At 39.5% G+C, this 27,109-nt stretch overlaps 1 protein-coding gene across 6 annotated transcripts in view; it reads right to left on the bottom strand.

Annotated features, from left to right (window-relative positions):
• The window catches only part of PARD3B (par-3 family cell polarity regulator beta), a 753,023-nt gene that overhangs the window by 249,709 nt on the left and 476,205 nt on the right, over nt 1–27,109 (bottom strand). For all 6 annotated transcript variants that reach the window (XM_052674691.1, XM_052674692.1, XM_052674688.1 and 3 more), the window contains 2 exons: nt 19,813–19,984; nt 6,717–6,826 (listed from right to left, as the gene is read on the bottom strand). In XM_052674691.1, coding sequence (XP_052530651.1) covers nt 6,717–6,824 — 108 coding nt within the window. In that variant the 5' untranslated portion in view covers nt 6,825–6,826; nt 19,813–19,984. The remainder of the gene's footprint in view (nt 1–6,716; nt 6,827–19,812; nt 19,985–27,109) is intronic.

Genomic DNA, 27,109 nt, shown 5'->3' with positions numbered 1-27,109 from the left:
CAGAAAAACTCAGCAGCCATTTTAAAGGTTTAAATTCATACTACCTTATTTTGGACAGGGAATAAGACAGCAATGCCATTGAGAACAGCAGCTGTAAGACACCTTGACGTGATTTCAGCCCAGTCACGCTCCTTCAGCAGTTCAAACACAGCATGCAGTATTATGAGCATTTGTTGGGAATGATGCAAGTAAGAAAGGTTCTCTTGAATTATTCAGATAGAAACTTGGGGATCTGTATGTTCTAACTGATACTCACATTAAACCATGGTGAATTCAAGGCAATACTTAGTACATTAAAAGTAAATTAGTAAAATCATATGCCAATACCCATCTTGATTCCCAAGCTACTTTAAAAAAAAAAAAATCTACAATCTTTTGGGAGTAGCTACTCTCATAAGACCACTCGCAGGGGCCAAACACTTGTGGGTTTTGTTCTGCTCTTGATGATACTGTTTGGGATGTGTAAAGCCTTGATCTTGCAAAAACTTTAGGACCTGAAATACAAGATAAGGACCATGTCAGTCCAGACCATGGGTATGTCCACCTTTGGATGCTCAGCACCAGAACACTGGGGTTACTCACAAACAAGCAACTGTTGTCCCCGATAGTACAGAGAAACAGGAACAAGAATTTGCAGCTGCTCACCAAGATCCTAGAGTTCAATCATTTCCACTGCCTCATACATCTATGCACTGCAAGATGACGTATGAAAAAAATCCAAAATGAGTTTTTTCCTAATGTCACAGCAACATTAGGGCCAAAAATTCCCAGCCGTCTGTTGGGTTACTGTACTTTAGGAAAATTGTATTTATATATTTTACGGCCTATATTTCAACATGACTCCGACTGAGAAACAGTTTTATTTTAGCTAAATGCCTCTAGAGCTTGACAGTAAATGATATGCATGAGCCATGTTGACTGCCATCTTCCACTTTTAATTTGACTGTCAGACATGCAAGCAACTTGCTAATGCTTCCTTCCAATTTCTGCGCAGTGTGCCTGTTGCGTAAGCAGCCTGCTAAAGGCTGTTCCAGATGGAATGACAGTATTTTGTAGGACCCCAAAGATGTAGCTGTAGAGATGAATGTGTGTCAGCAGCATTGAAAGCGTGACCTTTTTTCCCTTTTTTGTCAGCAGTTCTTATTTCCACCCTATAATTTTTCCACATTCCTCGTAAGATAGGCCATGTGGGAAAAAAAAAAGAAAGTATTTAGGTCTCACAGCCATCTTCCATCATCTGCACTCACATTACCTGAATGCACAAGGCAAAGAACAAAGGAGAAGAAGGCTTATAAACAGTCTGGCATCTTCACACTGACAGCCAAGGCCACAAATATATACTAATAAAGAAACAAAACCCAGCCTACTACTACTGTAAGTTCCATAATAACAGAGAACTTCAGTGGTTTTCATAATAGGTACTTTCTCTCACGAATATTCACTAAAAAGCTTGCATTCCTCTCACTGGAAACAAGCTTTACAAAGCAAAACATTAACAATGAACAACATTTTACCAATTGTGTCACTTTTACTGGTAACCTATGTGCTCTATTAATGTCACAGAGCATTCATTATTAGCTCTTTTTAAGAGAAATCACAAAGTCTACTTATACTTCTCAAATAAAGATATGTAAATTACTCCCACCGCTCACCTTGTACAATGGAGGTAAAACAATGTGCTTGTTCTGAAGTGTAAGCTGTGCAAAGAAGCATAAAGAAGTCTATTTTTTCCCCACGTGTACATCTTCACACATGCAAGAAAAGAAATTACCACAGGGCACTTCTGTCCTGTTTCAGATGATCAATTCAGTGTTCTGAAGCACTACATGTATTTTCATTAAGATTTCTTAGTTTTTCCTCCACAATGTACAGTGGTTTCCTTTTGATGCAGAGTACCGTGGCACATGCTACAACGAAGGAGGGAAGAAAGCAACGCAGGCTTGAAAAACAACAGAGGATGAGGAAGGAATGGCTTTTGTCAATGTGACAGACCTGAGCTGGGTGCAGAGTGGGACTTGGTAGGGGTTGTGAAGGCTCTGGTTTTGCAGTTTGCCCCTCACTGCAGATGGCCCTTTGATCTCCTAACCAGACAGCAAGCATGCTGGCACCCCATGTGCTGGTGAGAGCTGCTCTGTGTGCACTGCACAGCATGAACACGCATGGGACTTGCTTTAAAAATGGATTCACCCAAATCAGAATTCCTTTTTAGAAAGTCTCACGTTGTTCAGAACTTCCCAGCTGAGAGACAGGAAATATGTTTCAGTCTCCCCAAATCTTGCAAGACCAAGAGTTAAATTCTTAACAGCAATCTCCTTTCACAATGATCCTTTCTCGCAGCCAACCTCCTGGTACAAACCTGACTGTGGGACAGCTTCATCTTGAGGTTCTGGCATATAAAAAGGACCAGAAGTTAGGTCCTGCCTGGCCTAGTCAAACATATTCGGCACGAGTTCTCAGTGCTAAGAGCAGGCCATACAACCCCACTGCAGCCCTGCCAGCAACCAGCCAGACTTACAGATAAGTAAGTAACCTGACAACCATCACCCAACACCTTGCCAAATGAGACCTGTTCTGTCCTGCCCTGCTTTTACACAGTCCAAAAAGATGGAGTAACATTTCTGCCTCTTACCACAAAATACCCCCAAATTTTTAAAGTACTATTGATAACCTTTATCTCAAATCCAAGTTCTGACAGCCACAAAGCAGCACGCAAAGGAATGAGCGGCAGAGCTGCACCCTTACACATGCTCACATTATGCTAATCTGCAGACACTTAATCAGAAAGGCTAATACATTACAAACAATTAATGGCCAGAAGAATCAGGAGAGGTTTTGACCCTCTCTAACAAGGGCTTGAAACATAAAAATATTCTGATTATGTATGAATCTCATACAAAATTGCAAATTATATGTCCACAATGCATAAAATACAGTCATTTTCAAGTCACATTTAGGTAAAAATGGAAACTGGACTTAGCTGCTGGAGCAGCTCTTCAATTGATCCAACAACTCATTGTGTCTTTAAATATGAATAAATGCAATTTAATCAGCCATTCCTATCGATTAATCCCAAGTATTTATTGAGGAAACATGCAACTATAGGAGAAAAGAAGGTCATCCAGAACATAGGATCCCATGATAATCAGTAGGTTAACAGCAGGATGTGAAATCCTCACCCTAGCAGAATCAATGCAAAATTCCTGTCAACTTAAATGGGGCCAGAATCCTCAGTCTAAAACTCACAATGGACCAAGCCTTGTGACAATGGAGAATTCTGTCCCTGAGCAGACATCAAAACAAGCAAAGGTAACAGATCCTGAAAGGGAAGTTCAGACGTCCCAGTCATAACTCAGTAATTACAACAGCTTGTCACCGCTGAACTAGACTAGGTAAAGAAGCAAAGCGTCACCTCCTCCCTAGGCTAGCTGAGAGATACTGAGGGGCTCATGGCCAAAGGTTCCACTCCAACAGTGCCTCACCCTGCAGTGCTGCCAACCGCAGCCTGAGGGCAGACAGAAGGCAATGCACCCGCACCTGAGTGCTGCCAGGGCACAGCTATGGCTACAACATCTGCAGAGAGGTGTGCTACACTAACCAGGCTTCCCCAGACTCCTCTCTGGAGCCAGAGGGAAGGCAGTTTGCACTTTTGGAAGCCTGGCCAGGGCACTACAACTGCAACTAGAAGGAGAGCTTAGCGTTTGCCTTCATAAATCGACAAATCATTATGAAATACCTTTGATTCAATAGCATATTTAGATGTTTCAGATCCCTGTTTTTTGCTGCTAATAGTCCCTAGGTTTTTCAGTGGCAGCTCTCGTGACAAGAACAGAGAGGCCTGGATGAAAAGAGAAACTCAGATTCTGTACCATCTGTTACATGACTCCCAATCTGAGAGAACAGATGCTGGACTTCCCAATCAGCTTTTGGCTGATCTAGAAACATTTCGCTAATTAGGGCTATAACTATAGCTAAGACAAAACAAGTGTCAGAGAAAAAGTGAAAGACTGGCTCAAATTCCTCTTATACTACCTGGGTAAAGGAGATGTCCTTTCAGTAATTGTAATATGGCACAAAACAGCCTTCCTTAGAATGAACATACACCAAGAGGACATCAGAAAACTGAACATGACCTCCAATTAGATTCTACCAAAAAAAAAAAAAAAAGAAGCATGCACTGGATTCAACAGATTCACCTGAACTAGGCAAGAATTTTCCATCCTATTGCACATCTGTTGTTTTACTTTACACATTATGCTACAGCACGTCTGCCCTGTGCTCTCACAGAGAGAAATCTGTGTGGCACTGAGTCGTTCATAAGGCAATTACTGTATAGAAACCTGACCACACACTGGGGTATCCACACATCTCATGGATATAGCAATATACATACAGCAAAACCAAGGGCATTTCCACATGGTACTCCACTACTATGTGTGTCAAACACCAAAATGTCAAAAGTACCAAAAGCATTTCAATGGAAGTCAGTTTCAAGTGCAATATGATAGCTACAATACCTATGGCATAAACAGGGAGACAATTTTTCCTATAGACACTAAAGATAGTTTAGACTACCAATAGCTCTGATGCTTCTCATTGGCATATGAATGCATGGATGTAGCTTAATTAAACAAAACTATGCCTGTGCAAAGGAAATGTGGTAGTAATTTTAATTTCAGTCTCTGTACCTAGAACAAGAGAATTTTCTCTAAATACTGCTTTAAAGCTTGTGTGAAAGAGCGTGGCTATACTAAAAACGCATCATTATTTGTACATTCTTTCGTTTGTCAAATATCAATTCTGCTGTTTTAAAACAATCTGTACTTAATTTAACCTAAGTTATTTAAGCTTTTTATGCTTTCCAATACATTACGCCAAAGCATATTTCAGTGTGATTGATGACGAGTTTTTGAAATAGTACTGTTGCAAAAATAAGAGCTGGTATGATGCACTTTGCTATAACAGATTTTCAAGTAAACAATAAAACTTCCAACTTCCCGGGACTTGCTTCCTTCCTTAAATGACATTTAATAATCAGAACCTTCCTCACTCTTGCTAGCAGTCCAGCTTTTACTATTACTTCCATCCCCACAGCTGATAGAGGGATACTCTACATTTTAGGCACACAGACTCCCCTTAGGCCTACAGGATTCTTGGGTACTGGTACAACTCTTTGCGCAGATGCAACGCTTCCTGAAAGGAAACAAATAACTTCACCATTTTGCTCATTTTTTGTACAAGTTCCATGGCTACAGAAATCACAGCACTACACACGTCTGCTCACTTTATAGATCTCTCAACTTTGCAAACTTTTCTGCACGGTTACAGAATTCTTTTTTGCACTTGAATTCACTGGTTGAATACGCAAGCACTGGCAGCATAAGCCTCAAGAAAAATCCTACAGCTCTCTGAAAAATGATGCAGACCATTGTTGAAGTTCAGCCCTAAATGCCATGATGTTGTAAAATAGGATGCACACACAGCTGGCCAAAAAAGAAGCAATAAACAGTCAACAAAATTGTGCATTGGTCTTCAGAATCATAAGAAGAATGCAATATCATTTATATGCAAGTCATCTAACTTTCTATTTACTTCCTTCCTTCGTGTAAAATTAACTGAAAGCATGGTCTTAAATACACAACCTTCACCTTAACTGGTTCCTACCTCCAGCATTAGTTATGATCTCTTTCACCCCTTGCCTCCCCAAAATGCAGCAATGCAGGCTGAAACAAGGAGCCTTGTTGGTTTTGTTTTGCTTGGGGCAGGGAAATAGACAGACTGCTTCCAGCAACTGGGAACAGGGAGCAAATTGCAACACTGTTCAGGGGAAGGTAAAGAGGAAAATCCAGAAATTTCACAAGTAAACAAAATGCAGGTGCAACAGCAACATCAATTAAGAAGCCATTCACTTGACATAAAGCAGTACAGCAGAGCTTTCTAGGCAAAGTTTACCTGCGAGTTCTATTCTGCTTGATGCATAAAAGTATCCCAGCTGACACTTACACAGATGCAACAGATTTCCACCTTTCTGCAAGTAATAAAGGAAAACTCATATGCAAAAATCAAGCTTCAGGTCTTAAAAATGCAAAGTAAGGAATGTGGTCCAAGTGTCACTAAGAAGATCAAAACCAGCCTATAATAATATCTGAGTAAGAGTCACTGCATCTTCACTGTGTTTTTGCTTTCCTACTTACCAAAGACAATGTGAGCATGAGTTTGTCCACAAAAGGGAAGAATAGAAATGTAAAACAGAAGGCTGGAGAAAGGATAGAGTGTGCAGCATAGCAGCAGGACAACAAGGGAAAATGGAAATCTCATGCAGGGGCATGGGAAGCAAAAGAAGGTACAAAATTTACAAGATTGGTAATTAATACTATAAAGGAAGTGCACATTTTCACTACCAACCAACAAAAATGACAACACGATACCAATCAAGTAAACAATTGCCAAATTTCAATTCATATTCCAGCACTTTATGTCGCCATTAAGCTTTATGTAACTATCTTATAGAGAAAACATGGACCACTGTTAATTGACTACATTAACTAAAATACTCTATTTATGCAAAGGAAATTGTCTCCTTTACAGCATTTTGTTCTAGATTCAAATACATCTAGCTTATAAAGCAGTTGTGTACAAAGAGCTAAAAAAAAAAAAAAAAAAAAAAAAAAAAAAACAGTTTTAGCCCTTAATAAAAAGATGAGTTACATGACACTTACTGCCACAGCATGTTTGTGACTGAGGTCACTGGGATAAGAGGCACTTGGGTGGAAGTCAGCAGGTGGGCCCAAAGCTGGATCACTGCTCCTTCGTACCAGAAGCGGCATACCTAAGAGACAAAATTAAGAGTTAAGATTGTTTCCAAACTCCTTTCACACATACACAAATACTGCAAAGATGTTCTTGCTGAAACTACCAGAAAGCCAGTTGCTGGTATTTTTTAATTGCAACTGTCACAACTGAATAAGCCATATTCCAAATTCAAATGCAATGCTCCTTATACTTTTAAGGCCATCATCCCTACCATTCTTCTCATTTCTGTCAGTTGATTTTCGTAACTGAAGTAAGTGAGGACAAAAGCAGACAATACTTAATTCCTTCAGGAGTCCAACAGACACAGAGTAACAGGGTATTAATCTGAAAGTCTAAGCACAGCATGAGGTAAAGGTTTTGTTTTCCACCTATGCACTACCCTGAAGAAGTCCATAGCAGGAAGGTTAGAAGTGACCATAACCAGAATATACAGTCCCTGTGCAGCTCCAGCTCACACCATCAGCTGGGCCTGGGGCAAGCATTCAATGCTGCACAGTGGCACAGGCAGTACTAACACTTGTTACAGGTTAGAACAGAATGAGCAAACTGTCTGTAGATAAGCACCCTGACAACATATACCAAAAGTATATTAGAACATCCACTATACATACATACCTTTAATTTGTTCATCACTGTCCTCCTTAGACATGAAGAGTTGGTAATGAAAAACTAGCACTTACCCCATTTATTATGTGATTACGCAAACAACTATACAAGTTTATTTAGGAGCACTTGACTGTTGTTTTTTGTCAACAAACAACACCTTTTTTCTTACTGCATTCCTTTTGCCACGTTGTGCTTCTATATTATTCTAGTCATGCTACAGCATTTGTGCTGAGCATTTACAATAACCATTGTAAGCTAAGACAGAAGAAGTATTTCTTTTCTGTGAATAATGAAATACAGAAAACATGTTCCCTTCTGCATACCAAGCTGATCATACAAGTCATGCTATTTATAAACACTACTTTTTGTGTCAGAGCAGCACTCTGTATCTTAAACTTTGGAACTTGGTTTACAGAGTATTTCTCCTCCTCCCACTGCACTGCAGCAGTAAGCCACAGACAACGAAGAGTCAAATGTGTCCTGAACTAAAATTTTATTCTCCTAATGGCTTTAACTTTGATTTCCTCAGGGTGCATTTCCCTCTTTCAAACTCTGTCCAGAGCTCCTTCTGTCACAGTATTGCAGAACCTCATCCCAGCCTTACTCACTCTTTGACAAAGCTGAGGAATTTGTCTTGTGACACTAAAACCTCCATACTATTTTGTTTCAAGCCACGCAGAGCAATCAATTTCCCTTTTGCTAGCATCACCTTCAAGGATCAGTCTCTATACAGATTCATGGTTAACAGTATATTTTCCCTGAACTCTTATGTTTTGGAAATATTTTTTTTTTTTAACTGCAAATATGGTTGAATTGAGCATATGGTCGAAACCTCACTTAGATTTAAATTGGTTACATTAGAAAAAAACAGAAGAGAAGTTCTGCCATTTGTGCACAATTAAAAAATGAAACCTTGCATCAACACAATAACAAAAGAAACATCTCCATGCTGGATGTAATCCTATTTGCTCAGTTTGTTTTTTAAATTAAGTAAAAAGCCGTATGGAGACATTAACACTTGCCCTGATCAGGAGCACCTTCTGCCTCACTTTGCAGTGCTTGCACCCTCTGGTGAATCAAAACTTGTTTTGGGTTAGGAGGGGCTGGCTAACAAGAAATAGCACATTTAGAAATACTGCACAGCTGCAGAGAAATAACACAAGGTCTGGAGGTCAGTACCCCAGTGTGGTCACAGAGCCTTGAGCTGCAGCTCTCTCAATCACGCTGAGCTCTTCAAGGTTTCCTTCTAGGCTCCAGCAGCAAATCTGATGCCTAGATTTAGATACTTAAATATCACCCAATGTGACCATGAATGCAAACATAACTACTCCAACCTTTCCTCCACTTTTTTCTTTTGTGTTTAAAGTCGCCTTGCTTGGGAAAGAACAATTCACCTCTAGCTGAAACACTTCCACCTCTGTTATTTAGTTTGCAGGCTGCTGTCACTGGGCCAAATTCAGAAAACTGATAACCGGTGTTTTTCACCCAAAAGCCATTGATATGGGCTGTACTATCTAAAACACAGTCTTTCTGGTGCAAATATACTCAGTCAACTTTCAGGTAAGCTGCCAAACTGAAGAACGTAGGGAATATAAGCACTCGCAGTCAACTGCATCTGTTGCAGCTTTCTTATATATTGTAAATTTTGTTCGCTTGCTTAGCAATGGAAGAGGAATGAACTATTTTTGAGAAGAACAAATGATACACATGGATGGAATACTGTAAGTGGGTAGAAAGATTTACAGTGCATCACCTAGACAGTTAAAGTCCTACTTTTAAATTCTGCTCCTGCATGTAAAAATGCTTATTAGGATAGGAAAAAAGCTCTCTGTCATGCATGTATCAAACTATCAGCTGCTAAAGGCCACACCAGTGACAATCCCTTCTCTGCCTGCTGCCACATCGCACTCACCAGTACAAACTACCTTCTCATGCCTGTGTGTGTCAGAATGTTATTCTTTTTCAGAGCTTCCTCAGAGCACAGCTCAACAACATTTGAAGCCAACATTGAAGCAGAACTCTATAAAGAGAAAATTCACCCACATGCACCAATGTGAAATTGTCCTTCAACACAGACAACAATGTGCTGGAAGATCCCTGACAAGCTATTCACCGCTATACAACAGCTACTAAAGCAGAGAGCAGAAAGACTTTTAACTGGTCTTGTCACCAAACAAATACAGAATCTGAAAACAAAATATTACAAGCAGGATAGTCATTTGTATTTAAATACAGGCAAGGTCATTAATACATAACCATTTTTCTTCTTTTTATCAGACACATTTCACATTAGCAGGCATGCAGACAGCTCTGCCAGTCAGGGCTTTTTGAGAGCACAAGCAATCAGAGCGGGTAATCCAGTCACCCTGGATTTATTGCTTACTTCCACCTGAGGCACCACATAATGGTGCTGCCATGTACTTAAAGTGCAGCTGACACTACCTTGTATACTCTACCATCTGATAGGATCACAACCAACCCCCCCCTTTTTTTTTTCCTCAAGTATCTACTGCTCCAACAACAGAGCTCCTATGTTTAAAACTAACCCAAATTGCTCGTAATAGCACCTATCAATACAATTTAAGATCTACATCTATCTGTTCTGTCTGAAGTGCACACTGCACTGTTAAATTCCCATGGATACAAGATTAAATTAATGAACTAGGATGATGTAACAGTGAGACAATTGACTTAAAATCTACAAACAGATGAAAATCAATTTCCAACCAGCTCTCTTTCATACACTATGAGCCCAGTGCTCTAATAGCAGCACAAGGTATGTCTCCATTGCTCTTAATAAGGATATCTTAAAGAAACGAAAGCTATGAACTACAAGGAAAATCCAGGAGACTGTAAACAGATTTTTTTGGTGCTGTGTATTTCAACAGAATGCTTTTCCCTGGTTGTACACCATGGAAAACATGAAGTCAGAGTTTATTTACAAAACACAAAGACTGTTCCCACAGTTTCTGACCAGAATTACATTCTTTTACCACTGTCATTATAAGAAATGATACCTAATGAAACAACTGTAGGATATTTGTACTTATCATTTTTGAGGTTTCAATGGCAGATATTACACATAAGAACTTCCCACGTAGATATTTTGGTAATGAAGTTACTTTACATTCTGTTTGCAGAAATTAAATCAACATCCACACGAAACGAGGTTCCCCACTCCTCATCTTAAGGCACAAGCGTACTCGTGTACGTACCTATGGAAGACATAGTTGTACTGCTGCTGTGTTCTCTGTCAGGAAGGTCTCCATCCACAGAGCAAGCCTTCAAGTGGGTTCTCCCCCAGGTACACTCCTCCTACCCTTCATGTCACAGCATACCTCAAATGCCAACCGATTCAGCCTGTTCCCACTTCTGTCAGCTCCAGGCCCAACAAGAGCTGGGACACAGGGAGCTACAAAGGTGCGCCAAGGGGCCTCAGCAGCAGGCACTGCATCAGCAGCCCAGGTGTGGGGCCTGATCAGACTTCCCACAGCAGGCAGAGCAGGGGCTTTGCCCCACCGGGATTCTCACAAAATACACAACCCTTCCACTGGCTGGAAAGGCTGACGAGGAACAGGGCGGGAGCAGCCTGCAGCACTCGCTGACCAGCACTCGCCACCACAGCCTGGCTGCTGGCTCCTGCCCAGGGAAGGCCCTGTCCCTGCCACAGCTGTACCGTGCTGCCGGCTGAGGCTAAAGGCCTGGGCGGCTGCAAGCACCTCAGGTCTTTCAAGTACCACTTGAAAATATACAAATACACAGACATTATATATCTCACTTCTGTTGCATTAGAATTTCCCTACACATGACTTTGTTTTTAACATAATCTCTTCAAATCGAATTCGATGTAAATGGAATCTAAACTTCAGATACACCAGCAAGAATGGTTTCTTGTTACTCCTCCAACCTGCTGGACACAGCAAAAAGCATTCATCTTACTAAACAGAGTGTTGTATTTAAACAGCATATTATCTGCATTTAAATCAATCATTTTAGGTTAATCCATCCTACAAGATTTTAAAGCTAACAGATCTCAGACTCTCGCACCTAATTTTTATTCACAGACTGAAAGGTGAAAATAAGCGTTTCTTCTATTTCAATTCCCAGTACATTTCTCAACTTCAAATGAAACACTTAATGAACTTCACTAGCTGAATAAACTGACACAAAGAAAACATTCTCTGCACCTGCAGCAGCAGCTGCGCTGCCAATGGCTGGTTTAGCACTTGGGCTACATCAGTTATGGGTGCTCAGGCAGGGACTCCTCCACAGTTCAGCACCTTGGTCTCCTCTGAAAACTTTGGCACCTGAACTGTACAGCCTGAATATGACATGGGTAGCATTTTATTGCTGAAAGACTAAAATACACCTCTTGACTGTTTCAATGGGGCTTTTAAAGAAGTATATCAAACCAGACATTAATAAAGATTTTTGTAGTACTTAAATGTCATCTAGATTTATTTATTCTTTCTCTCACCTTAATTAAGAACCTTTTCTTTTTTAGACTTCCCTCAAAAATAATTCCTATTATGGTATTTTCCATTCTGGTCACAGCAAACTACTGTTAGTCTCAAATTTCAAACTTCTGCCTGACAGTTGTAAGAAATTAAGATGAAACAGTGAAGTCTCCAGAACCAGAGCTTTCAGGAAGGCTTCAAGGAACTATAAGAAAAGCGTAGATAAGCCACACTGTGTGCAGCCTGACACCCACCCTACCTGCTATCCAGCACCCACCAGTAGCAAATACGTGCAAAGGAGCCCAGAAACAACCATGGAGCAGCCAATGCTCTGGTTTGCAGAAATCTGTGGTTCAAAGAACTTGACCAGAGCAGGATCCAGACTACCACCAGCTCTAAGATGAGTCACATCTTGCAAATTCATTTAATTTCATTTTACCTCATTGATTTTTTGGCTTGTAATACTGAATTACAGAATTTTGCTGAAGGCTTCACCAAAGAGGCAATTTGTGGCGATTTTTGTTTTTCAAACTCTCAGAAAGTTAAAAAGTGACAAAGATAACAAGGATCATTTTTTTTTTTTTTTTTTTTTACCCTTTAGTGGTAGAGCTAAAAATAGGTGAGCCAAGATACCACACATCATATGTGTTGAAAATGACCTCTAGAGATCATCTAGTTCAACCCCCTGCCAAAAAGCAGCTTCCCCATAGTATTCATCCTCATCTCAAAGCCAGTGAGGGTACAACATCCTGCTTCACCTAATGCCCACAGTAAAGAGACTTCCATGCAATGAAGTAGTAAGTTGTGACGAATGCAAAACACAAATCTGCAGCCACTGTGTCTATGGGAAAATTGTGTAACATACTGGGAGGAAGTGCAGCTTTTGCCAGCTATGTTCAGGAGAAGTAAATACACAACTCTCCTCTTCAGTTGGCTGGGATTTTACATTTCTGCTTTAAGAAACAATCAGATTCTGAAGCAGCACTTCAAAGTAAGCTGCCAAAAAATTAACTATCAACTGAGGCTCTTAAAAAGGTAAATAAAATACAAAGCAATGACAAAGAACTATACAGCAATGGGCAAATTAGCTGAATCATTGAACTTTTACTTGCAGTTTTTCTAATGATGACTTCCATAAGATGTGTTCACCTGTATACTGAAACATGCATACATGGAAATAAACAGCAAACAAAACCATTAGTGAATGAACATCGCAAAACTGTGTAAAAATGTACAAACGTGGTTTCTTAAATGAAAAAGGGTGACTGTCTACTTCAAGACGTTTACACTGAATAATATCCAACTATCAATCAGCCAAGGTTAGTAGGTTCATTTTCGACCTGAAATACAGATTTTACTGTCTTGCCTCAGAGGCAATGCAGAACGTAGTGCTGCAGTGATTTATAAGCACACATATACACCTTCACATTTTTTATACTACCTAGCACTATTTTACTGCCTGAGATTGCACTACAGCCATTCAGTACAATGTTACAGTATATCCTTCCCAATCCTCTAGTTGCAAATATTTAGCTTACAGAAGTGGGCTGGTCTGATTTTAAAGTAATATTACCCTCAAAACTAGCTGCGCATCACAACCATACATGAAGAATCTCAAAAACAGTAACATCACAAGATCAGCAATATTAAAAAAATAATAATAATTAAAAAGCTAACACTGAGTAAGCAGCATCAAAAATAGAGTTTTGTAATAAAATTTATTCCATCATTCTGAGCCCCACTCATTCAACACCATCCCCCAAAACCATCCCTAAAGGCAATAAAAGGCTGGAAATGAACATTCCTGCTGGAGAGCTCCTTCAAGCAAGCATGCAACTTGTGACAGAAAGTACTTTTCTCCTTACTTATCATATTTTCAGGGAATAGCTCCTTACCCCAAAGTAACATATATTAGACAAAGGGCAAAGGGAGTAGAGACAGTGGGAATAACGGATGAGAACCAATAATCACTGGGGAAAGCAGAGGGGTTATCAGAAATAAGGAGGGACTCAGTTAACATGCCACACACAAATTTATTACCACTACTGCTACTAAATTCTTAATAATGAAGAAAGAAAAGAAGGGATGGCTTGTTTTCTAAACAGACAACATACAGAAAGACATGGGATGTATTATTTTTTCTGCTGCCAGGTGGGCCTGAAGGTGACTGGCACACAACTGTTTATTTTTACACAACAAAAGGAAGGGATTCCACCCAAAGGGATTTGGACAGGCATGAAAAGTAGGCCCTGAAGACCTAATTGCAACCTTTCGCTACTTAAAGGAAACTTAACAGGGGGGAGATTGACTTCACACATCAGCAACAATTTTAAATTAAGAGATTTAGGTTAGGTATAGAAGGAAAGTCTTTATGGTGGTGAGGCCCTGGCACAGCTGCCCAGAGAAGATGCAGATCCTTGGAGGCACTCAAGGCCAGGTTGGATGGGACCCTGGGGCTGATGGGGGGCAGCCAGCTCATGGCAGAGAACTGGCACAAAGACGGGCTTTAAGGTCCCTTTAACTCAAGACATTCTGTGATTCTATATATGGATACAGATATATATCCTTTTATAAAAGCACTGCTATATTGGTTTTGCTGCAACACAAAAGAAATCTGTTTTGCTAGTGCAAAACTCATTTCTATGAACCAAGGATAGCTAAGTAATATCCAGCTTAAGTCACGAGGTCAAAACACACAATGCCTGCACTCTGACTGAAATGAAAAGTTATCTTCAAACCTTTAGCTTGCCTGGGAACAGAAACCATTTGTTTTAAGAACTCAACTAGACTTTAATTGATCATCACAATTCTTTAAAACCAGATTAAGCCAAATGCCACAGAGGAGAAAAATCCATCAAGCACTGAGCCATCCTCACATACACCTGTGACAAACTGCACCGAACAGCGCTTCATTTCACTGCTGCAAGAGCAGCTCTTGGGCACAGAAAAAAGAATAAAGTCCTATCTGCTTAATGAAATAAACAGTATTGCTTCAAACAACAGAAGCTTCTGCAATGTATTTTTCATATAAACTTACCAATTTCAAGATGTTAATTTCCCCTGAATTATACAGCAGAGAATCACTCAATGTACTGACAAACATCGGTATGCTCTGCCAATAAACTGACATTGCAAGATTAAGATGAACAAGCTTTTACATTAAAAAACCTTTCCAATTTGAAACAGCATATATGCTGTACACAAGCAATAGCAACATTTTGTCAAATGAATAGTTTCAGTTCATACCTGTTTTCATAACATTTAAAAAAGCATAATCATGCTTTTTTCTCTGTATTTAAAAGTGCACTGTCCACATATCCATTGTATAGCATCTCAAAGCCCACTTGAGAGGGGACGAATCGAATACATGCCTTTTACAATGCCCTCAAGCCTACTTCAATACATGCACTTCAAACCAGGCAAGAGAGAGGAGGATCTCTTCCTAAGTTCCAAGTTTGCCCATGAAGGGCAGGCACCCCATGCCACAGAGAACCACTGGGCTCTATCAGACATCCCAGGGGAGAGCACCCAGAAGAAACCTCACTTTCCATCTCTTGTATTTCTAAGCTCAGACACTACCAGGGAAAGCATCTGTTTGTGTCTGCTGCTACAAATGCAACTGAGAAACAGCTTTGACTGACTTAGCAACCCAAACGGGAAGGATCATACATGCTTAATGCCAAGGACCCACAGAAAAGCAGCAAGTTTCTGTGCACTCAACCATCATCTATTAAATAAAGCAACTGCTCTGCCCCAGTCACAAAGGCATTTCCAACTCAAACTGACATGGCCATAAAATAGATCTTCCATAAATAAGTTACTGTCTCCTTTTCTCTTCAGTCCCCATAGGCAGAAAAAAAACAAACTGACATCAAAAAAGAAAAAAAAGTCTTTCCTAATCCAGTACCTACCACATAGAGAACATCACTGTAAAATAACATGGATCTGTTAGGTGTAAAAGGACCAGCAGCTTGCTTGCAGGCGCACAGTGAATTTTAAGATGGCTGATAAGGGCCAATAGAACTACAAGCACTTGAACCTCAGACTGTTCTGCTGATTCTGCTGTGCTTCTGTGTGATTTAACCCAAAAGCCTTACTATAAGGTGAAAATTCTGCTACTGAAACCAATTCATGTATACTTGCACGTCACATGCTAGAAGAGTTACTGTGACAAAGCAGTGCTTTTAAAGGAAACAGAACATTCTGAAGCAACACAATCTCATATCTAGGGGAAGCTGGCAGATCAGGCTTTGGTTGTACAAAGCACTGCCTATGAACCAAAGGTCTGTGAAAAGGGATGATGACACTGGACAATCACTTAGTGATAGCCTGCGGGCAGCTGCTGCAAAGGGCATGGATGCATGTTTCATGAGCAGGTAACTGGTGGTAACCATTCACTTGGAAAAGACATAAAAAGAACAAGAAAACATTTCTGCTCTGAAATTGGCAAATGTCTAGAATAAAAGATTTGAAAATACTCTGGGGAGATTGTATTACTTCACACTTGACACATTAGTTGCTACCAGGAAGTTGTGTTTTACCACTCTACATTGCTATCTCATTTTTTGTAATTCTAACATGCACATCCTCAGAACCCTCAAACTATTATCTTAAGGATGCCAGACAGAACCATTTGCACATATAGCCAGTATCTCTAATATATGTAACCCCAGACATCTTGGGATCTCTAAAGATCTTATGTTTCTAGTCCCTGCTTGCAAAGTCTTTCCAACATCATTTCTGGTCATTAGGTTGTGATAGAATCCAAAAACACAGTGCCAACAGAAAATAATGCTAGTTGTTACTCTATCACCTAGATACAAGGCTCTCCGAAAGCTTCATCATTCTAAATATTTGTTAGTAGATTGGTTATTGCATCAAAGGATACATTCACAATTCACCAGAAATCCAAGATAATACATTTTGCTACTATGAAGAGAAATGATCAACAGCAATGACGTAGAAGACATTCATCTAAAAGGAATTTGACTGGAACAGCAAAATCTACCATCTGAGCACCATACAGGAAATTTCTTAATTGTCTCTTCAATGACTTCAGTATGCTATCTTCAATAAGTATTATGGTATCACAATTTACCCAACTCAAAATAGTTTTGCCTCATTACATTTGTTCAGTCAGAACAAAGGAGGTACAGGAACAACACAGACCAAACACGAAGCATCACTAGGGATGACATCTAATCCCAGAGAAAATGAAGTCTTGTGGTAGCACTAGGGAAAGGACTAGTTGGCAGGCATGGTCTGGATTCAAACTGCTGAAGTCTAGTCTTCAGGGCATGCAGACGTTCAGAAGCAACCTTTGGGAGTCTTCATGCTAGGCTAGAAGGGCTTAGATTCAGCTAGCCAAATAACCATTTCTAGCAAAACTTTAATCAGTTCTTTCCCTGGAGCGTAGATTGCCCCAGATTTAAGTACGTTCACCATGGAGTAAAGTTATGTGGCTCTAGTGTATTCAGCGTACTAAGAAACAACAGTTAAAAACTGCAATAAATTTAAGACAGTGCTTGGGTTTACAGATGTTTATGGTTAACTTGCAAATGTTTGCACCTTACCATGTAATGGACACAAGTGTTTTTATTAATAGCACTGCAGTGCTTCTACATTTTTCTTAACCACCAAAACCCAGAATTTCACCTGTTCCAAAAAGACAGATGCAGCTATTTTAGAAGCCATCAAAGAGTCAAGTAAGTTCCTGAACTATTTTAAGGATACATGTGCCAAGTATTAGGTCAATTTGCTAACAAGTAAGAAACTGTTTTGCCCAACCATTTTAACTTACGTGGAAACAACATAAGATAAGGCATCTTTAGTTTTCAAGTCAAATATAGAATTACCTTCATTTTTGCTTATTTTCAAAGTTCTAAGCAAGACAAGAAAAAGGAAAGGTACTTAACTACATACTGGAAAAAACTATGATTTCACTGTCAGAATGATCACTGCAAGAAATATCAACTACAAAAAATTCTACAAGTATCCTATAATAACAAAATATATATTTTCTCCTTTATGACAATTTCTATCTAGTTGGTAAAGGCTTCAGGACTAGATATAGCACGTAGTTAACTGTATCAAGCATACAATTCATTTTTAATAAGTTTCAAGGCAGTATCTTAAGCGCTTTTTCTAAGATCTGTGTTGATTTTTTATTTTTATATATATATACATATATATATATATATATATATATATTTTATTTTTTTTTTTGAGAGCAGCAGCTTTTGGTTTCACATCATTATTAGGCACTGGTTCTACGTGAAACCAGGGACCTGGTTTCATAGCATACTAAACATCAGAAAAAAAGAAAAAAAAAAAAGAAAAAAAAAAAAAAAAGCACAAAAACAAAGTTGTTCCACAATCTGTCAATTGATTTAACAACAAATTCCCTACATTTCATCCCTAAAGGCCATTTGCAAAAACACGCACCGAAAGGCCAAGCACAAGACAGTTCTTCAAACAGCTCTACTACAGAAAGCAACGACATTTGCTCACGATGCGTACATTTAATCACATTCTTGTTCTAGAAGAAAAGCTTTTTAAAATTATTAGTATTTATTTCTGTTAGCAAGGGTGAGTCAATTCAATAACTCGGCAACCAGACTACTGTGGTTCATGCATCAGTGAGATTGATGTGACCAAATCCTCCTCGTATTTCTTCATATATTTCTCAATTTGCCTCCAATGAATACAGGAGCATAATCTAAGGTCCAGGAAGTTACACAGGAAAGATAAAGACAAAAATTAAGTGCGAACAACTAATAGTGATGGAAAGTCTGGAAGAGAAAACAGTTTCAGGTTCCAGACCATCTTTACAAGACCGACAGGTGGAAAATCTGTTTTACCTTACAAGTTAAATGAAAATCTGGAAGAGAACCACTGAGACAAAAATCAAGCACCATTTTGATTTCAAATATAAGTTAGCATAGCACTGAAAAATAAAGTCAAAACCTAATTGGCTCTGCTTATCGCATGCGGTATTTCATCTCCTCTAAACTCCATAACAAGGATTCCATAAATGCTATGAGAACTGAACAATCTGGTAGTTTAACAGCGTTCTCAAGAGCACTACCTGTTCCACATAAAATTGCATGAGGCTGAAGTACTCCTCTCTCAAACACTCAACTTGTGCTCAGTTTCCTACACAATTTTTAATGACTTTATTAAAATACAATTCAGAGGTACATGGAGAATGATATCTACTTTCCAAAACATGCTAAAATGCACTTATGCTATATAAAAATATCCAGTAAATGTCGTGGCATATCTGAGAAATTCCTGTGTGTCATTTAAGAGATTTTTCAAAATTCATTAGGGTAGAGAAAGAACCAGAATGACCAGTTAAAAATATGAATCTAAACAGTTTCATGCAGTTTGGATTTCAACACTTCTACAACAGGCATAAAATGAGCAGACTTCGGTCATAAGTTATACAGAGCAGCCTTATCCAATGAAGTCTATTGGAATGCTTTACTGTAACTCTTTCTTTCTATCAGCCTTTTTCTTTAAAGTAGTATTACAATAAAGAGACAGCTGAATACTCAACTTCTGGAGTCAAAAATGACTCCTCTACAAGAGTAACAGAATTAGAGGTATTACTTCCAACTCATGCCATCCACTGCAATCCAATCTTCTACTTCACATCTCTACAAAACTGCCAACAGTACTTAAGAATACAGCATGAACTGCACATTGAACTCTACTGAAATGCAGAGACTGCCCAACTTCCCATTACAGTTATCTTCACTAAATCACAAGGCAAACAACACGTTCATCCCAATCCCCCCTCAAAAAAAAAAAAAAAAAAAAAGTATGTACAAGAAATCTAACCACAGAAGAAATAAATACTACATGTTGGTAAAAAAAAAAAAAAAAAAAAAATGAAAATAAAAAATTGAAAAATAATCTCACAAAATACACATACCAAGTTTCAGGGCAGAAGGAGTCACTTCAATCTCGCCTCCAACTGGTTGAAAGGCATCCAGCTGAGCTGCTACCTCTGTCTCAAACAGGTCTGGGCTATTTCTGTCTGTCACATTCCCATTGGTGCCATCAGACTTACGGTGAGGTTCTTGCTCATCATAAACAGCAATCAGCTATGAAAACAAAAGATAAAAAACCATTTGCATATTTTAAAGTGTTCCCAAACTCACTTTTTTTTAAAATAAGAAGTGATCAGTTACAAGAGTAGAAAACAATCTTTCTTGAGAAGGCTAGTAATAATAAACATTCAGTACGGCACATAAGTTTGTGCTTAAGCACATTCACTTCAATGTGACTTAAGTACATGCTTCCGCATTCCTTGGTGATGGCGTGCAGTTCTCAGAGCTAGCATGCTATGAATAGGGAACGTCTTCTGTTGTTCCAAAATATTTACAGCTGAAAATGCTTAAACACACAAACCAGCATTTAAATGTTGTGGGTAGGAGGGTGTTGTATTTCTTCAAATGTTTAGCGCTACTGACTGGCACGCTGGGGTGATGCGACACAGCCATGGAAGTTGCATGAAGCAAGCAGGTAAAGCTTTAGTTTATGAACACATAATTTTATTAAAAGGACAAGTTGTAGACACAACAGTGACAGAGTAGAATTCCCTTAATCCCTGAACCTGTGCCTCTGTAAGAGCATAACATAGAGACACATACACATGTATGCACTCACAGATCTATCTTCAACAATTTCTCCCTATTCTCTCCCGCAAGTTTGTCCCACCTACTTTGTTTCCCTTAGTTACTGGTTATCCACAACTTCAGGCCCACAGGAAAGCATGGACAGGCTGCAAACTCTGCTATCCAAACTCACATTAAAGTTGGTACGGAAACAACAAAGACTATGAAAATAATTTGTGCATCAGCTAGCCTGGCCTACAAGGAACTTCCTCTTGGTCCCTGCTACATACATCAGATACGGCTTCATCAACAAATGGCTTGTGTGTGATACAGTTCCAGAAGCCAGATAAAAAGAATAAATTCTTAAAGAATCTAAAGAAACCAGACAACTGCCTGCTCCCAGCCAGTGAGATACTCAGCACCCCAGAGTCCTCTCCACGAGGGAAGATGGCTGCAGCAGTTCAGCCCAAGAACTTGTCCTGCCTGCTGCCTTATATTCTCCTCCCACTCCCATGATAAACACTGCCTAAAAACACTAAATTAGCTTCATCTTTAGACACCCATCTCTTTCTTTTTTTGTTTTTTTTCCTGAACTCCTTAAGATTAATAAAGTTCTATTTAAGTTCTATTTAGCAAGTTCTGGCTAAGACCACATCACACAAACCCAATTAGGCAACGTCATGGCATCTCAAGGAACAATTTAAAGAGCAGATTTACTACAGTACCTCAGCCCTTTGTGTTATTTTTACGCAGACACGCTCTCTCCATAAAGATGTTAGTAGATCAAATCTCCTCTGACACTTCCAAGACATGTGTCAAAAATTATATCCTGTGATAAGCAGTATATTGAAACAAAGAGACAAATATTTAAAGGACCTCATTTGCCTAAGGGAACAAATGAATGTATGAGAGGGAAAAGAAAGGAAAAATAAAAGGAAAACTCCTGAAGTGCTTCTAAGGAAGAAACTGACATTTTCAGGTCCTTCTCTCATTTATAATTTCATTGCTAGAAGTGTGTCAACTTGTATTTACCACTAGCACTTCAGAAGTGCAAAAACCCCTTAAATAATCAGGTAGAAAACTAGTTGTTTTTGTTTTTTTTTCGTTTCTAATATGGGGTCTTTCTTTTCCAAAACCACGCAAATGGCTTTTAGATCACATACTTTGTTTTTTATTAATCCAAAACTTATGAGAAACATTCATCTCAATACCAAAACCTACACTCTCCAGACTTTATTACTGCACTTTAAAGGAAGCTACTGAGACATTTGCATTGCATTTACCACCAGACATCACTACTCCTTGCAACTACACACACTGAAAAAGGCCATTTTGGAGCCAGACACCAAGAGACCATGATAACTGCTCCAGCTGAGTTCCAACGGCAAAAACGTTGTTCTTTCCAGTTTGTTTTTAACATGGCTTCCCATACTGTTGTTGTTTGAAAGTCCATTGTGATTCAAGAACTTTCACAACATTTGCCCATATTTAAGAGGGTTTTCCTTCTTACTCACTTTTTCCAGGCAAACCTCTTAAGGAAGTGACTATCACATGAGGAAATCTGAAGGCTGTGTGGGTTCATTGCAACGAATGGACTGAAGACAGTAGGATACAAGATCTACTTGAGCATTTGCAACCTAGCTTACGGAGCTCAGATGGGAATAAAGTGCATTCCTCCATCGGATGAACCTGAGCCTCCCCATGGTTACACTGCCCAGCATACTAAATGCTGTATCGCTGTGGCACACTACACTCATTGGCCAAGGATGTTAAAGGCTAAAAGCAGGGACCGGATCAAAACACTTCAACAAACTGAAAGGAAAAATCAGCAAGAACCATTAAACGGAAATATGCAAGCACTATCTCAAACTTAAAAGACCCTGAAACACACAGTGGTGAGAAGAGATCCACAAAGTTAAGCCAGGAACACCGGCGTCAGTTAGAGACGTTTTAATTACAGAGCGTGGAAAGGAGATACTGTAAGTAAAACATGAACTAGCAATAGGGATTCAATGTCTTTCCTTACCAAGGAAATAAGTAACCATTTTAGGAAACAAATGGTGCTTTAAGAGAGAACTACACAAAGACTGTAGCCTCAAGAGAGCCTTAGCAGTAGCAGTCCCAACAGAGTAAATACACTATTGATAAAAATATTACAAACATCAGCCTGAGCCTGTCACAGGGAATGAAAACCTATTGAAGCTACACATATCAGCTATTCAAAAATAATTGCAGTAATTGATATGTTTCCAGTATAGAAAATCCATTAATAGAAACAGACTGCAAACGCTTCCTGATGAAAAGAACTTCAGGACACATTAAGAAATTCACCCCAATCCTATCACAGCAACAACACTGTTGCAATAGTAGCTTGGTCTTTACCAGTTCAAAGACCATTTCAAGACTTGAGCTCCATAGGGCAGCTGATTTTTTTTTTTCGTTTTGTTTTTAAACAGGTTAAGATATAACTCCAAACATTTGTGAACTGCAGAAGTTTCACAAGCGCTCCTTTGAGGTTTGGTGTGCTTACTGTACTCAAGTGTCTCAACTTTATAAAGTTTATTTAAGGAAGATATGAATATTTGCCGCCAAAGTTGCCTATATATTTCTGTATCATGGAACAACAGGATACCCTGCACTAGAAGGACCCTTAAGGATCACAGAATGAATCACAGGATGAATCGGGTTGGAAGGGATATTAAAAATTATCTAGTTCCAACTCCCCTGCAGGGAAAGAACTGTCAATTCCAACCCCTGGCTTTAAGCAGCACCACCCAAAACCAAGCCCTGTACTTGAGAGCATTGTCCAAATACTTCTTGAACTCTGGCAACATGGAGCCACGTCAAATTGCCCTGGGGAGGCTGTGCCAATTGCCAGACCACCCTCTGGTGCAGAACCTTCTCCTAATCCCCAACCTGACCTCCTGTAACACAGCTCCTTCCCTCCTACTTACAGTGACATAGCCACAGCATAAGACAGCAGTAACAAACAGTGCTATTTTAACATCATTTTTATTCATAGTAAATATGGCAAACTTATCACAAGGCAGTTTACCAAGGTCAAATGCCAATTTTGAATTGTGTCCTGTGGCATAGGTATTTCAATATTTTATTGACAATCCAATTAGGAAACTTGCAGAAAAATAGAAGAAAATTGAGTAGGAATCAAGTGGCTCTATTCCCAAACACAGACCAACACACACATGTTCAATGAAGTATAACAGAGTTGTACAAAAAGGTGAGTTAACAGCCAAGAGGAAGACGACCTTACTGACTAATGGGTCTGAAGGCAAAGTAGCAGCTTCTTTAATGCCAAAGAATCACTGCCCATTGAGCAACAGAAGGCTCCCCACGAAACCCCCCCAAGACAAGAGGCACTCCCAGCCCACTGTCCTGCTGCACCCTGCTCAGCACCACTGTGCTGCGAGACATCACACACAGCAGCAAGCAGGGGAAGCACTTCCCAAGACACAGCTGCACAATCTGTGTTCCAGCGCTCACAACTTCAGCTTCATTAAAGATAAACTGTGGAGTTCCAGAATTTCAAAGAAAACCACCACCACCTCTGAGCAGGTAGCACAACTTCACAGATCTTGCCTTATGGCATTTGGCTGTTAAACCAGTAACAACTGGCTTTCCCTTGCCCTGGACACCATTCTAAATACAAGGCTTTGTAATCATTCCTCTTTTTGTGTGATGCTTTTGACAATTAGATTACTGTTACGCACTTTTTAGCCTTATTATTTCACAGCTTTTCTGTGCTGAATTAGAAAACTGATATAACTGTTTCCTTTTTGTACCAAAACACCATGCATGTACACAGCACTCCAAGAAGGAATAAAATAAGTTTGCTTGCAATTAAGTTAATCAGCTTTCATTCACAGTTAAGATAAAATCCCTAAGAGAAGTTCCCAAGCACAGACTAGCATCAGCACATCACTGATATGATTTTCAGCAGCTGGAACGATGCACTCAAAAGCACCGGGAAGAGTTAATGCTCAGCTTGTACAGAATGCTTCATTTCAGTTGGATGGAAGGCTTTCCTCTTCCTTTTCCCCATATCCAGAACATCTACTTTCTTTATGTTCTGCTCCCTCTATGGAGAATGAAAGCTTGTAAAATTCTGTTTGTTCGTGGTGTCTGTTTCCCTGATGCTTCATTACTTCAATTCTCACTTAAGAGGAAAGCCCATCTATGTGTGTTGGTGTATACATCTACACACACATCTACACACATACTTTTTCCAACTATCTATATTTCTGACAGCCAGTACTCCTGTGGGAGTGATTACCAGGTACCTTTAAAAACAATTTCAGAAAATCCGTTTTCTTCCCCTTTTTTCCCCCTTCCAATTAAAGACTTTCCACACAAAGCACTCACATCTTCACAAGAGCTATTTTGGAAGGGATTAACAGCTCAGCGACTGTTCCACTGAGCTTCATGACATATGGAGAAAAGATGGCTGAAGCTACAGCAAAAACCAAGTTTTCCACAGCATCACATTACCTTGCTCTTTGACCCTTCAACGTGGGCTCCCTAAGATTTAAGCTTTTATTTACCCCCGCAAATACACAACGGAGGAAGAAAGACACGGGGTGTTTCTACACGTAACATCTTGATGACAGAATACAGCAAAGTTCAAAATAAGACTAGAAAAGATCAGAGGAGTTTGCACCTGCAAACAACCAGCCACACAGACAGATGGAGACAGACTGCAGCTGACAGCAGCTGAAAACAGCCTCCATATGGCCCACGCAGACAAGAAGGGATCTCCTTCCTCTTCTTCCCCTCCTCGCCTCCTTTCTGCCTTCCTTTCAGGAAGGTTACATGTTTGGCCATGCTGGATCCCAGACAGCACCCTGCTGAGCTACCGACAGCAGCTTAACAACCACGGGGGCCGCGGGGAGCACCGGTGCTTTGTGCTTACATGCAGCACAGGCTCAGTGCAACAGCAGGTCCAACAGGGGTGCTGCAGAACTTTCTCTATGGGTTATGCTTTACCCTCAACTCTGCAAGGGGACAAAACCACTTTCGATCGAGACAATAAAATACATTAAAGAGTGAATTATAAGCAAAAAAACTTCAGAAAGGTGCTGTGGAAGCTTCCTCAGAGCTCCACAAACTCATTAACGTAAAATCAGATTTTATATATCACTTATGAAAAACTTCAGTTCGAATGGTTAAAAGATGAAAGTCCAGTAATAGTATGACATAGATAGAACTAAGGTAATTAAGGTACCTCAAAAATGGATGAAAGAGTTATTTAATTTTTCAATTTAAAACTTACCTGGAGCTCTACTGCCTTCCTTCAATGCTCTTTCAAGGTATTCTTCTGGCACGTACTGATAAGTATATGAAATGGCTTTTCTGTAAAATAGCTTGCCTTGGAATTACTCTAACTTAAAGGCTGTCAAAGAAAAATACCCATGTACACACCATATGGCAGCCTTCCTTCACACCTACATATGAAAACAAATTAAAGATACATCACATGAAAGCTATGGTGATTAGCCCATCTTGTTTACCTACATGCCAAAACTATATACACCAAAGTGTCTTCCCAAAGACCAGCCAACACTTCTCCTACTCTTACTGTTCAGATATCCTTCAGTACCAAAGCTTCTAGTCTGATTTGTTAATAGAAACATGTCGAACTCTCATCTTGCTACTGAATTTGGGTTGCTGCCCAAGTTTAATGATCCCAAGTTTCCAGGTTTCTAACAGCTTCTTAACACCCTGTTGTAATTTCTCATTTATTTTTGTTACTATTTATTGTTATTTTGGGAAGGTCCTAAACTATTCTGCAAAGGTTAAAAAGCCTCTTAAGATACCATGCTTGAGAAAACGCTTTTGTCCATGCTTCTCAAAGTCTAGCTGTTGCGGTTTTTTGTGTGATATCCTCACCTTCTGTTATTTCTCTGCAGCTGATTTCATGTTTGGATTTTTTTTTTTTTTTTTTTTTTGTTAAAGGTCACAGCAAAGAAAATCTATCTCGTTGATGAGACCCTACCCACTTTCTCCTTCCTGTCCAACCTGCTCCTTTGCAGCCCCACGTGATGGCACTCCAAACAATGCAGCTGATTGGGTACTTAACATTGATATTTGTGGCAAAGTTTGATGAGCCCTTCAAGCATGACCGAGATGTAATTTTTTAAACCACTTAGTAGCTACTTGAGAGCTGTTATGGAGATCCATAGTAACAATACAGACATTCCTTGAGGGCTGACTCTGGGTAGCTTCCCTGGCAGATATAAATGCTAGTGCTAAAATGTCAAGGATTTATAATTATGATGGCGGATGCATAAAACACATAAAACAAGCCTTATTAGAGTTGATTGAAGTAAATATACCAAAGGACACTTCTCCTTTCTTCTGTAAAAGATTCATGTTTGGTGCTATTTGTAGCTTGTCATAGTCATTATGTTTTCATGTGAAATAGCTTCTGAGTTTTTCTAGATAACAAATGCCCTTTGTTTTCAGTCCTATATCAAAGGAAGAAACAAATGGAAGGAGGAGGGCAAAGAACAGGATTGATTAGGTCCTTCCTGGTTACACTGAAGCTGACTACTTTCACCTACGCTGACTTTGCAGAGGACAAACTAATTTTTGAGA

The sequence above is a fragment of the Tympanuchus pallidicinctus genome, unplaced genomic scaffold, assembly GCF_026119805.1.
Source record: "Tympanuchus pallidicinctus isolate F22 unplaced genomic scaffold, pur_lepc_1.0 scaffold15, whole genome shotgun sequence".
In the NCBI taxonomy this organism is placed as follows: Eukaryota; Metazoa; Chordata; class Aves; order Galliformes; family Phasianidae; genus Tympanuchus; species Tympanuchus pallidicinctus.
This window is presented reverse-complemented; position numbering and strand designations above follow the sequence as displayed.